The sequence below is a fragment of the Ranitomeya imitator genome, chromosome 8, assembly GCF_032444005.1.
Source record: "Ranitomeya imitator isolate aRanImi1 chromosome 8, aRanImi1.pri, whole genome shotgun sequence".
NCBI classification, from domain to species: Eukaryota; Metazoa; Chordata; class Amphibia; order Anura; family Dendrobatidae; genus Ranitomeya; species Ranitomeya imitator.
The window spans coordinates 91,351,604-91,365,727 of NC_091289.1; the positions used below are offsets into that span (position 1 = coordinate 91,351,604).

Below are 14,124 nucleotides of genomic sequence, written 5' to 3' on the forward strand. Positions count from 1 at the left end.
AGGAAGTACTTTAGCCTCGCATCCGCGTATACAGGGTTTGAACGCCCACATAGCTAGACTAATCTCGTTAGAGATGATGCCCTACCGGTTAGTTGAAAGCGAAGCTTTCAAAGCCCTGATGGACTACGCTGTACCACGCTACGAGCTACCCAGTCGACGCTTTTTTTCCAGAAAAGCCATCCCAGCCCTCCACCAGCATGTTAAAGAGCGCATCGTCCATGCACTCAGGCAATCTGTGAGCACAAAGGTGCACCTGACAACAGATGCATGGACCAGTAGGCATGACCAGGGACGTTACGTGTCCATCACGGCACACTGGGTAAATGTGGTGGATGCAGGGTCCACAGGGGACAGCAAGTTTGGGACAGTTCTGCCTAGCCCACGGTCTAGGAAACAGTTGGCTGTAGCCATTCGCACCCCCTCCTCCTCCTCCTCGTCCTCCTGCAGAAGCGAGACCTCGTCCACAGACCGCAGTCGCACAACCACTCCATCCGCAGCTGCCACTGTTGCACACCAGGTCTCCCATTATGGGGCAGCTACTGGCAAACGTCAGCAGGCTCTATTGGCTATGAAGTGTTTGGGCGACAACAGACACACCGCTGAAGTTCTGTCCGAGTTCTTGCAGAAAGAAACGCAGTCGTGGCTGGGCACTGTAGATCTTGAGGCAGGCAAGGTAGTGAGTGATAACGGAAGGAATTTCATGGCTGCCATCTCCCTTTCCCAACTGAAACACATTCCTTGCCTGGCTCACACCTTAAATCTGGTGGTGCAGTGCTTCCTGAAAAGTTATCCGGGGTTATCCGACCTGCTCCTCAAAGTGCGTGGACTTTGCTCACATATCCGCCGTTCGCCCGTACACTCCAGCCGTATGCAGACCTATCAGCGTTCTTTGAACCTTCCCCAGCATCGCCTAATCATAGACGTTGCAACAAGGTGGAACTCAACACTGCACATGCTTCAGAGACTGTGTGAACAGAGGCGGGCTGTTATGTTTTTGTGGGAGGATACACATACACGGGCAGGCAGTAGGATGGCAGACATGGAGTTGTCAGGTGTGCAGTGGTCGAAGATTCAAGACATGTGTCAAGTCCTTCAGTGTTTTGAGGAATGCACACGGCTGGTTAGTGCAGACAACGCCATAATAAGCATGAGCATCCCCCTAATGCGTCTGCTGATGCAAAGTTTGACGCACATAAAGGATCAGGCGTCTGCAGCTGAGGAAGAGGAAAGCCTTGATGACAGTCAGCCATTGTCTGGCCAGGGCAGTGTACAGGACGAGGTAGCGGGCGAAGAGGAGGACGAGGAGGATGATGGGGATGATTATATTTTTAATGAGGAAGCTTTTCCGGGGCCAGTGGAAATTGTTGGCGCGGCAAGGCCGGGTTCTGGTTTTTGGAGGGACACAAGTGACGTGGATTTGCCTGAAACTGCCCCTCAACCAAGCACCACCACAGATTTGAGAACTGGAACTTTGGCCCACATGGCGGATTATGCCTTACGTATCCTCAAAAGGGACACACGCATAACAAAAATGATGAACGATGACGATTACTGGTTGGCCTGCCTCCTTGATCCTCGCTATAAAGGCAAATTGCAAAATATAATGCCACATGAGAACTTGGAACTAATATTAGCAACCAAACAATCAACTCTTGTTGACCGTTTGCTTCTGGCATTCCCTGCACACAGCGCCCGTGATCGTTCTAACACGAGCTGCAGGGGCCAGCAGACCAGAGGTGTTAGAGGGGCAGAAATCAGAAGTGTCATTGGCCAGAGGGGTTTTCTGACCAGGTTGTGGAGTGATTTTGCTATGACCGCAGACAGGACAGGTACTGCAGCATCAATTCAAAGTGACAGGAGACAACATTTGTCCAGTATGGTTACTAACTATTTTTCATCCCTTATCGACGTTCTCCCTCAACCGTCATTCCCATTTGATTACTGGGCATCAAAATTAGACACCTGGCCAGAATTGGCAGAATATGCATTGCAGGAGCTTGCTTGCCCGGCAGCTAGTGTCCTATCAGAAAGAGTATTCAGTGCTGCAGGTTCAATACTAACAGAAAAAAGGACTCGTCTGGCTACCCAAAATGTAGATGATCTAACCTTCATTAAAATGAACCACAACTGGATTTCGAAATCTTTTGCCCCACCTTGCCCGGCTGACACCTAGCTTTCCTATGTAAAGGTCTTGCCTGTGGACTATTCTGAACGACTTTTCCAATCTCGTAATTTGCAGCACCTGATTGTCCAGCATCCGACATGTTAACACCTCCCTAAATGGCCAAAGTCCCCACACGGGGCCGTGGTATCGCCACTTGGCGCCAGCACCCGTGAGAGTACTGTTTGTCTGAAGAGGTGGGTGTGCCCGCTTTTGGTCGACGGCACTGCCACTAGGTCCCTCATAGTACAATAAAGTGTCTGGCGGTGGTGGTGCGCACCCAACGTCAGACACACCGTTGTAATATGAGGGGCCCTGGGCCTGTACCGCCGGCCACAAGACAGTCCCCCCCCCCCCCAGGTCAAACAGTGCTCTACCACTTGCAAAATTTTCTCTCACAGCTCCACCAATGTTTAGTCTATGCGCTGACATCCTTCAATGCCTGGCACTGTCAATACCATTGTATTGACATTTTTCTTATGTTAGGCCTTCGAAGCCTGTCTGCGGTCACTCCTTCCACTAGGCCTCCACTGACCTGTCTACTGCTGCCCGGGTTCCCCTGGAACCAATTTTAAATTGCCTACAGCCAGCCCAATTTATTATGTTAGGGCTTCGAAGCCTGTCTGCGGTCCCTCCTTCCACTAGGCCTCCACTGACCTGTCTACTGCCGCCCGTGTTCCCCTGGAACCAATTGTAAATTGCCTACAGCCAGGCCAATTTATTATGTTAGGGCTTCGAAGCCTGTCTGCGGTCCCTCCTTCCACTAGGCCTCCACTGACCTGTCTACTGCTGCCCGTGTTCCCCTGGAACCAATTGTAAATTGCCTACATCCCAATTTTTGTTATGTTAGGCCTTCGAAGCCTGTCTGCGGCCCGTTTTTCCACTACTACTACACTGACCAGGCCACTGCTGCCCATGTTCCCCTGGAACCAATTTTAAATTGCCTACAGCCAGCCCAATTTATTATGTTAGGGCTTTGAAGCCTGTCTGCGGTCCCTCCTTCCACTAGGCCTCCACTGACCTGTCTACTGCTGCCCGGGTTCCCCTGGAACCAATTTTAAATTGCCTACAGCCAGCCCAATTTATTATGTTAGGGCTTCGAAGCCTGTCTGCGGTCCCTCCTTCCACTAGGCCTCCACTGACCTGTCTACTGCCGCCCGTGTTCCCCTGGAACCAATTGTAAATTGCCTACAGCCAGGCCAATTTATTATGTTAGGGCTTCGAAGCCTGTCTGCGGTCCCTCCTTCCACTAGGCCTCCACTGACCTGTCTACTGCTGCCCGGGTTCCCCTGGAACCAATTTTAAATTGCCTACAGCCAGCCCAATTTATTATGTTAGGGCTTCGAAGCCTGTCTGCGGTCCCTCCTTCCACTAGGCCTCCACTGACCTGTCTACTGCCGCCCGTGTTCCCCTGGAACCAATTTTAAATTGCCTACAGCCAGGCCAATTTATTATGTTAGGGCTTCGAAGCCTGTCTGCGGTCCCTCCTTCCACTAGGCCTCCACTGACCTGTCTACTGCTGCCTGGGTTCCCCTGGAACCAATTTTAAATTGCCTACACCCAGCCCAATTTATTATGTTAGGGCTTCGAAGCCTGTCTGCGGTCCCTCCTTCCACTAGGCCTCCACTGACCTGTCTACTGCTGCCCGTGTACCCCTTGAACCAACATCAGAAAATATAAAAATAAGTATTTTGCTTATAAAAATTAAAATACTGGAGAGATATCAAATGCAGACATTTTAACATTAAAAACAAACACATACAACAAAAATCTGGTACAGTACTAAAAATGGCCACCAGCTACAATAACTTTCTCCTGCAAGTAGTTAACTGAAAGGTTTTTTCAATTTAAAACACAGATATGGCATCCACCGAGTGTTGTCCTGTCGCGTCTTCTTTATATTATTGCCAAGAAGATGCAAAACAATGAAAATAATAAAATCATTATTTACCAAAAAAATAGAGTAAGTCAAAACCACATTGCAAATAAACATTCATTACAAATAAAGAAGCAGGGCGCGTCCGAGGGTGAGTATATACCTAATAAGAATATAATCACCCTCGGACGCGCCCTGCTTCTTTCCGACAGCCTTCCTTCCTAAGAATCAGCCCTTCCGTGGTGTAGAGAGAGGGTGTGTTACACTCCAAGGTGTTCCCCAGGTTGCCTTTCCTGAGCTTCGATCTTCATGCTCTCGTTTAGTAGTTGTCGGAAAGTAGGCTGCATTAGGCCTACAAAATGGGTATGGGGTGGAGAGAGATGGTGTGTTACACGCCAAGGTGTTCCCCAGGTTGCCTTTCCTGAGCTTCGATCTTCATGCTCTCGTTTAGTAGTTGTCGGAAAGTAGGCTGCATTAGGCCTACAAAATGGGTATGGGGTGGAGAGAGATGGTGTGTTACACTCCAAGGTGTTCTCCAGGTTTCCTCGCCATTGCTTCGATCTTCCGACTCTCGTTTAGTAGTTGTAGAAAACTACACTGCATTAGGCCTACAAAATGGGTATCGGGTGGAGAGAGATGGTGTGTTACACTCCAAGGTGTTCCCCAGGTTGCCTTGCCATTGCTTCGGTCTTCCGACTCTCGTTTAGTAGTTGTAGAAAACTACACTGCATTAGGCCTACAAAATGGGTATGGGGTGGAGAGAGATGGTGTGTTACACTCCAAGGTGTTCTCCAGGTTTCCTCGCCATTGCTTCGATCTTCCGACTCTCGTTTAGTAGTTGTAGAAAACTACACTGCATTAGGCCTACAAAATGGGTATCGGGTGGAGAGAGATGGTGTGTTACACTCCAAGGTGTTCCCCAGGTTGCCTTGCCATTGCTTCGGTCTTCCGACTCTCGTTTAGTAGTTGTAGAAAACTACACTGCATTAGTCCTACAAAATGGGTATCGGGTGGAGATAGATGGTGTGTTACACTCCAAGGTGTTCCCCAGGTTGCCTTGCCATTGCTTCGGTCTTCCGACTCTCGTTTAGTAGTTGTAGAAAACTACACTGCTTTAGGCCTACAAAATGGGTATGGGGTGGAGAGAGATGGTGTGTTACACTCCAAGGTGTTCTCCAGGTTTCCTCGCCATTGCTTCGATCTTCCGACTCTCGTTTAGTAGTTGTAGAAAACTACACTGCATTAGGCCTACAAAATGGGTATCGGGTGGAGAGAGATGGTGTGTTACACTCCAAGGTGTTCCCCAGGTTGCCTTGCCATTGCTTCAGTCTTCCGACTCTCGTTTAGTAGTTGTAGAAAACTACACAGCATTAGGCCTACAAAATGGGTATGGGGTGGAGAGAGATGGTGTGTTACACTCCAAGGTGTTCTCCAGGTTTCCTCGCCATTGCTTCGATCTTCCGACTCTCGTTTAGTAGTTGTAGAAAACTACACTGCATTAGGCCTACAAAATGGGTATCGGGTGGAGAGAGATGGTGTGTTACACTCCAAGGTGTTCCCCAGGTTGCCTTGCCATTGCTTCGGTCTTCCGACTCTCGTTTAGTAGTTGTAGAAAACTACACTGCATTAGGCCTACAAAATGGGTATGGGGTGGAGAGAGATGGTGTGTTACACTCCAAGGTGTTCCCCAGGTTGCCTTGCCATTGCTTCGGTCTTCCGACTCTCGTTTAGTAGTTGTAGAAAACTACACTACATTAGGCCTACAAAATGGGTATCGGGTGGAGAGAGATGGTGTGTTACACTCCAAGGTGTTCCCCAGGTTGCCTTGCCATTGCTTCGGTCTTCCGACTCTCGTTTAGTAGTTGTAGAAAACTACACAGCATTAGGCCTACAAAATGGGTATGGGATGGAGAGAGATGGTGTGTTACACTCCAAGGTGTTCTCCAGGTTTCCTCGCCATTGCTTCGATCTTCCGACTCTCGTTTAGTTGTTGTAGAAAACTACACAGCATTAGGCCTACAAAATGGGTATGGGATGGAGAGAGATGGTGTGTTCCACTCCAAGGTGTTCTCCAGGTTGCCTTTCCTGAACTTCTATCTTCAGGCTCTCATTAAATTGTGGTTAAATGGAACAACTGCATTTGGCGTACTAGTTGGTTTGGGGCCTACAAACAGTGTCTGCCGCTCCTTGCTGTTCTCCTGGTTTCCTGTCCTGAAATTCCGTTTTCAGGCGCTCGTTAAGTAGTTGTTAATGTTAGACTGCATTTGGCCTACTAGTTGGGTTGGGGCCTACTATCGGTGTCTGCCACTCCTTGCTGTTCTCCTCCACTGAACAAAGCTGTGCCGCCTGTTTACTACGGTTGCCAATTTTGAACTGCATTTCGACTACTTACTGATTTGGGCCTACTCTCTGTGTCAGCCTCTCATTCCAGTTGTCCTCCACTGCAATGCCCCCTGGTTATTCCTGTGTTACCAATTTTGAACTGCATTTAGCCCACTTTATTATTTGGGCCTATATCTGTGTTTCCTCCTCATCCTGCCCATTGCCCAGCCAGTGATAGATGAGTCTGCTGGTACATTGACCCATAACGCAACATTCCCCGTGCACGCTACACAACAACATCGTGACCCTGCTGAAAGTCAGGTTGCTCTTCCCGCATACCATACCACCTTACACGGGGACAAAGAGGAAGGTGCAGATGAAAGTGCAGGTTCCTTCATCAGGTGGGGGGAGGAATACTAGTTGGCGACGTCACTGGCACAGGGCCTCTCATAGTACGCAAAAGTGTTGCTGCCGGTGGGAGGCGCCCCCGCCGTGCAAACACACCGCTGTACTTTGAGGGGCCCTGTGCCAGTGCCAATGCCAACGAGTGGGCCCCCCCTACTTGCTCAGGTTCACAGCACTTGCAAAGTTGAAATACTTACCTCTCCCTGCTCCACTGCCGTGACGTGGTCCAGATTTCCTGGGCCCACTAATTACTTGAACCAGCCCTACCCACCACAACTTTAGCCAAATGACCCCCAATTTCAAATGCCTTCCAATTATTATAAGGTAAATTACGCTTGACAAGCTTCATTAAGAAGAATGGATGGTTTTGACATTAAAATGGGCACTCTAGGTGTTTTCCTGGCCCCCACTCACTGCCGACTATGCTGCCCCATTGACTTGCATTGGGTTTCGTGTTTCGGTCGATCCCGACTTTACGTCATAATCGGCCGATTTCACTCGACCCGACTTTTGAGATAGTCGGGTTTCGCGAAACCCGGCTCGACTCTAAAAAGGTCAAGGTCGCTCAACTTTAGTCATAACGGATGGTGGACATCTGTTAAGTTATTCATTAATCAATCCATTTTTTAGCACATGCACAGAACCTCAACAAACACCTGCAGTAAAAAAAAATATTTGTTACAAACAGAACAAGAATGGATGTAAAACAAAAACCAAAACATCTATTTTTAAATGAACTAATCTGATTTTTTAAATCCTGTATTGACCAAACAGCTTAAATTTACACCAGTTAGTGCTGCCTATTGTACATTTATGAAGAGGGGTTAAAGCTCCTACTTCTGCATTTTAGCAGAAACTGATAAGGTGCCTGGTTGTCAGACACACTCTGTGAATAAGAAAGAAGAGGTTTATTACTACTTTTGCCTTCTATTTTGCTTGCTACACAATGCTAGATAAGTACTATGTAGTGTACAGAAGCATTGGCTATGCAGTGGCTTCTGTAGGACTTTGCCGTCACATGGTCAACTGGTGTCTGCCAGCATAGCAGAGCTTATGGGTCCTAACAGACACAAATTAGCTCAGCCAGTGACAACTGTCACTATACTGGACTCTTTTCTCCTGAAATTTGGGCTACTATTAATTAAAGACAATATACGCAAATAAAACATCTTTAAAAAGTTATTAAACATAAAGTCCCTACTAATCAATAAAATTGCAAAAATATCTGAATCTGAAAAATATTCAGTATCCACACAACCACAAACACCTGAAAAAGGTATTCATCTGGTTATTTGGAAGCATGAACAATAAAAAATATAAGCTACAACTATCAAACAAAAATATAAAACAAAATATTATTATTATTTATAAAGCACCATTAATTCCATGGTGCTGTACATGAGAAGAGCTTACATCAAAATACAAGAATCACTTACAGTAAACAAACTAACAATGACAGACAGCGGAAGGTAAGTATGAAGCGTTTGTTTTTTTACTTTTAGGATGCTAACGAGGGTAAATATCGGGTTACTAAGCGTGGCCCTGTGCTTAGTAACCCGATGTTTACCCTGGTTACCAGCGAAGACATCGCTGAATCGGCGTCACACACGCCGATTCAGCGATGTCAGCGGGAGAGCCAGCGACCAAAGAAAGTTCTGGCCTTCTAGTCCCGACCAACGATGTCACAGCAGGATTCTGATCGCTGCTGCGTGTCAAACTGAACGATATCGCTATCCAGGACGCTGCAACGTCACAGATCGCTAGTGATATCGTTTAGTGTGAAGGTACCTTTAGTCTTTAGTAATTTTGGTCAGGGCAGTGTAAGTGTAATGGTGGGGACGGAAGCCAGATTGTTCAGTAGGTTGTCGAAGAGAATTAGATGCAAAGTGAGAGGAAAGTTCAGCATGGATGTGCTGCTCAAGGAGTTTGGATTACAACATAATTTATACATACCCCAAAACAGTGCAAGAAAATACAATTTGTCACTCAAAAAAGACTACAAAATAAAAAAAAGTTATGTCTGCTTACAATATTAGATGCAACAATTACAAAAACTGTCAGTCATTAAGACCTTTTCTGACCTGATCATTAATATATAAATAAAATATCGGAACTGTTACAAACAAATGACAACTAGACATGCAAACAGTTGTCTCTATTTAATACTGAATAAATGATAACGTTTATTAAAAGCCTATTTACAAATCACTATGGCTACGTCCCCACGGGCAGTAATCGGCAGCTCTTTGCACACGGCACATGTCTGCTCCGTCCAAAGCGCTGCTGGCTTTTGAACGCAGGTGATTCTGCATGTCTTCATTGAACCACGCAGAATCACTGCATCCTATACATTGGACTGGTGATATTTATCTTTTGGAGACTGAGCATCTTCGCAAAACATGCTGTTTTCTGGAAAGATGCGCCGCATGTCCGTCTCCGCAGGGAAGCCGGAGGCGTCCATGCACGCATAGTGGACATGGGATTTCTTGAAATCCCATCCACTATGTTGTAACATCTGGTCGCAGCGGGTTGGACCAGCGTCCAACCCGCAGCGTTTACTGACCGTCGGAACATACCCTAAAAAAGGAATGCATAATGTGTTTAATTCTAGATTCATTAGAAATATGTGGGTTACTTGGATGCAACAGCGCAGACAATGAGTAGACAGTGCTACTTAACCAACACTATTTATTTGACTTACACAGAATGAAAATATATATATATATATATATATATATATATATATACACACACAAGTAAGCACTATATTGCAGGCAACAGTAACAGGGTCAAAACAGTATACTATCAGAACACATTGATGCAACTAAATGCGATATCTATCCAAAGTCCTATTTATGTACACTGCTCTTATTCAACAATTGTTTAACTGCTAGAGAATAAGGCTTAACCTATATATCTCAGCTTAACGGGCGCCACTCTCAGTACTAGGCCGTCTCCATCGTAGTGACTGTAAACACCTCTGATCCTTACACTGGGACTAGCAGGGATCACCGGCATTTCCCTTTAGGCCGCACGTCCTAGATATGGGAGTCACTGTGTATATAGTGGACTTGTCGCACTGGTCATCTGTTTCCCCACTGTACATCTATGCTGGAAGTACCAGCCTGCAGGAATGGTCCTCTGCTGCAGCCGGATCCTCTCCCAAGCCTGGTGTTTTCATGTGATCACGATCTTTTATTGGCGGTCCTTACAGTCTCCCACTAGCACTGCAAATGGTCTTCTACTGGCGCGTGGCACAGATCTTCCACACAGCTCAGGCCTTCTCCGACCTCTGATAGCTGTCGGACCCTTCTATGATGATGGTTGTTGCAAGCCCACCTCAAAGCCACATGACCTGTCCTGAAACAGGTTCTGGAGCCAACTCCTACCTTTCTGGTCAGACCTTTTATAGTTAATAATTGCAACACAGGTGTCACCTGACCTGGTGTCATCTTCAATCTCTTCCCTGGGAACATGTACTTCCATTCTTGGGGTTCCTATTGCTATAATTATTTCTTTACTTTCACTTTCTCCTTTGACTAGCAGATGGCAGTGTTTTCTTGCAGTTACTCAGGCATGAACTGTACTTGTCCTCTCTTGTCCTCCTCCTTACATGCACACAGTGATTTTTCTACAAAACTTTCAGGGAAATAAAACAATTTTGGAAAAAACACTGAAAATACCAGATCGATACAGTACACAAAATAAGAAAAACAGAATGATCAGCCCTTTTTTAGACAGCAATGTCCTGTCTAAAACAGATATAGCAGGGATACTAAGGCCTTGTTCACATGATCAGTATTTTGTCAATACTTTATGTCAGTATTTGTAAGCCGAAATGAGAGCAAAAGTATGAGGCTACGTTCACACTATTAGTATTTGGTCATTATTATAATAATAATAATAATAATAATTTTATTTATATAGCGCCAACATATTCCGCAGTGCTTTACAAATTATAGAGGGGACTTATACAGACAATAGACATTACAGCATAACAGAAATCACAGTTCAAAATAGATACCAAGAGGAGTGAGGGCCCTGCTCACAAGCTTACAAACTATGAGGAAAGGGGAGACACGAGAGGTGGATGGTAACAATTGCTTTAGTTATTCGGACCGGCCATAGTATAAGGCTCAGGTGTTCATGTAAAGCTGCATGAACCAGTTAACTGCCTAAGTATGTAGCAGTACAGACACAGAGGGCTATTAACTGCATAAAGTGTATGAGAACATGATGCGAGGAACCCAATTATGTTTTTTTTTATTTTAATGGGCCACACAGGGATAGTTAGGTTAATGCGTTGAGGCGGTAGGCCAATCAGAACAAATGAGTTTTTAGGGCGCGCTTAAAACTGTGTGGACTGGGGGTTATTTTACATAAGTATTTATTACAAATGCTGATGGGAAATACTGACTAAATACTGATAGTGTGAATGTAGCCTCATAGAAACACATCACCACTTCTGCATTTTTCATCCACTCCTGGTTACAAAATACTGATGTAAAATACTGACCAAATACTGAATGTGTGAACATGGCCTAAAACAGACACTAGTTTTAAATGTGGGTAAACTGAATATTACGCAATAGGATCAAAGTCATATACTTGTATGTTTTTATGCAGCATGTAGAGCTGTAAATACAGTATACAATGAAATTCTAAGGCAGTTAATTTGTTATGTTTCACTATTGAGCACTCTTTCATGTTTTATTGCAGTTACAACTACCTATGGTGCCTTAAAGAAAGCAAGATTAAATCTACAGGTAAGGGATTGATAGCAGTTAAGATACTAAAAATGTAATAAATGTTATCAACTATAGAGATGGGTAGACACCTGGATGTTCAAGTCCGGCGGGTTCGGCCAAACAGTTACAAAAAGTTTGGGGTCGGATACCAGAACAGTATCCGGACCTGAACCTGAACCCAGACCCCATTTACTTGAAAGGTGAGCCCGAGCATCCAGTGTTTGCTATGTTGTCATGTGCAAACACTGGATGTCCCTCAAATAGAGCTGGCTTTCATGAGGCGCAAGAAATGTATTAGAACTTCAATGACAGCCATTGCGCTTTATATTACTGTATATTACGGGAATGCTGGCAAACCAAATAGAAATGATTGTAGAAAATATCTGTTTCACTCCACGTATCAAAATACACACCTAAACATTAAAAAAATTATCTAGTGAGATGATACATCTGAAATATATTAAACACTTATTCACAAATTATTAAAATAAAATATCTGCATATTCAGAAGAAACTGCGCAACAAATTTTGTGGTCCATTTTCTCCAGTATCCTTGTGAAAATAAAAAAAATTGTTTCCAGAGTAAATTTTTTGTGAAAAAGTAAATGTTTGTTTTTTCCTTCCACATTGTTCTTGTGAAGCACCTGAAGGGTTTATAAACGTCTTGAATGTGGTTTTGCGCACCTTGAGAGTGCAGTTTTTAGAATGGTGTCACTTTTGGGTATTTTCTGTTGTATTGACCCCCCAAACTCACTTCAAATGTAAGTTGGTCCCTAGTCCCTAAAAAAATGGTTTTGTAAGTTTTGTTGGAAAAATGAGAAATTGTTGGTCAACTTTTAAGCCTTTTTTCCTAATTGAAAAAAATTTCCAAAATTGTGCTGCCGTAAAGTACACATATGGGAATTGTTATTTATTAACTATTTGGTGTGACACTACTCTCTCATTTAAGGGTACAAAAATTAAAAGTTTGAAAATTGCAAAATTTTTGAAAATTTTTCCAAATATACTTTTTTTTATTTTTTATAAATAAACACAAGTTATATCAAACAAATTTTACCACTAACATGAAGTACAATATGTCACAAAAAAAACAATCTCAGATTAAGTGGGATCCGTTGAAGCGTTCCAGAGCTATCTACTATATAATTGTCTAAGGGTCACTTCCATCTTTCTGTCTGTCCGTCTGTCGGTCTTTCTGTCTGTCTGTAATGGAAATCCCAAGTCGCTGATTGGTCGCGGCAAAATGGCCAAGACCAATCAGCGGCAGGCACAGTCCGGCGGTGAAATGGCCGCTCCCTACTCTCCTGCCGTCAGTGCCCACTCCATACTCCCCTCCAGACAGCGCTCACACAGGGTTAATGGCAGTGTTAGCGGACCGTGTTATGCCGCGGTGTATCTCACTCTGTTAACGCTGCTATTAACCCTGTGTGACCAACTTTTTACTATTGATGCTGCCCATGCGGCATCAATAGTAAAAAGATCTAATGTTAAAAATAATAAAAAAAATAAAAAATCATTATATACTCACCTTCCGTGGGCCCCCGGATTCAGCCGAGGCCTTTCCTGCTCCTCCCGACGCTCCGGTGACCGGTCCATGCATTGCTGTCTTGCAAGATGATGACGTAGCGGTCTCGCGAGACCGTTACGTCATCATCTCCCAAGACCGCAATGCTCTCAGGACCGGAGCGTCGCGAGGAGCATCAGTAAACGCCTAGGCTGGATCCGGGGGCCGATGGAGGGTGAGTATATAACTTTTTTTATTTTAATTCTTTTTTTAACAGGGATATGGTGCCCACATTGCTATATACTACGTGGGCTGTGTTTGATACTGCGTGGGCTGTGTTATATACTACATCTCTGTGCTATATACTATGTGGGCTGTGCTATATACTACGTGGCTGTGGTATATATTACGTGGCTGGGAAATATACTACATTGCTGTGCTCTATACTACATGGCCTGTGTTATATACTGCATGGGCAGTGTTATATACTACATCTCTGAGCTATATACTGCGTGGCTGTGCTATATACTACGTGGCTGTGCAATATATTACGTGTCTGTGCTATATACTACGTGGCTGGGCAATATACTATGTGGCTGTGTTATATAGTACGTGACTGTTATATACTACGTGGTTGTGCTATATACTACGTGGCTGTGCTATATACGATGTGGGCTGTGTTATACGCTACTTGGCTGTGCTATATTTCTCTGCTGTATCTGTGCATCATGAATCGTGGTATGTGTTAATGAGGGGGGCCCACTGAGACTTCTTTCGCCTGGGGCCCTCAAAAGCCTGGAGCCGGCCCTGGCTTCACTGATTGGTCACGCCCAGCCACGAACAATCAGAGACAGGCGCAGTCCGCCCGCGAATTGGCGCAGAACTTGAACCACGCTTCGCTAATTGGTCGCGCCCGGCCGGCTGAATCCTGTGTATAAATTGCATTATTCTGTAAACTTCATAAATAAACTACATACATATTCTACATTGTGTTCCAAATTATTATGCAAATTGGATTTAAGTGTCATAAAGCTTTAATTGTTTTGTTTTTCAAATAAACTCAAGGATGGTATTGTTTCTCAGGGCTCAATGGATCACTGAAATCAAT

At 44.8% G+C, this 14,124-nt stretch overlaps 1 protein-coding gene across 7 annotated transcripts in view; it reads left to right on the plus strand.

Annotated features, from left to right (window-relative positions):
• PDE4DIP (phosphodiesterase 4D interacting protein) overlaps positions 1–14,124 on the plus strand; it is a 1,776,665-nt gene that overhangs the window by 1,681,888 nt on the left and 80,653 nt on the right. For all 7 annotated transcript variants that reach the window (XM_069737152.1, XM_069737153.1, XM_069737154.1 and 4 more), the window contains one exon: positions 11,484–11,530. In XM_069737152.1, coding sequence (XP_069593253.1) covers positions 11,484–11,530 — 47 coding nt within the window. The remainder of the gene's footprint in view (positions 1–11,483; positions 11,531–14,124) is intronic.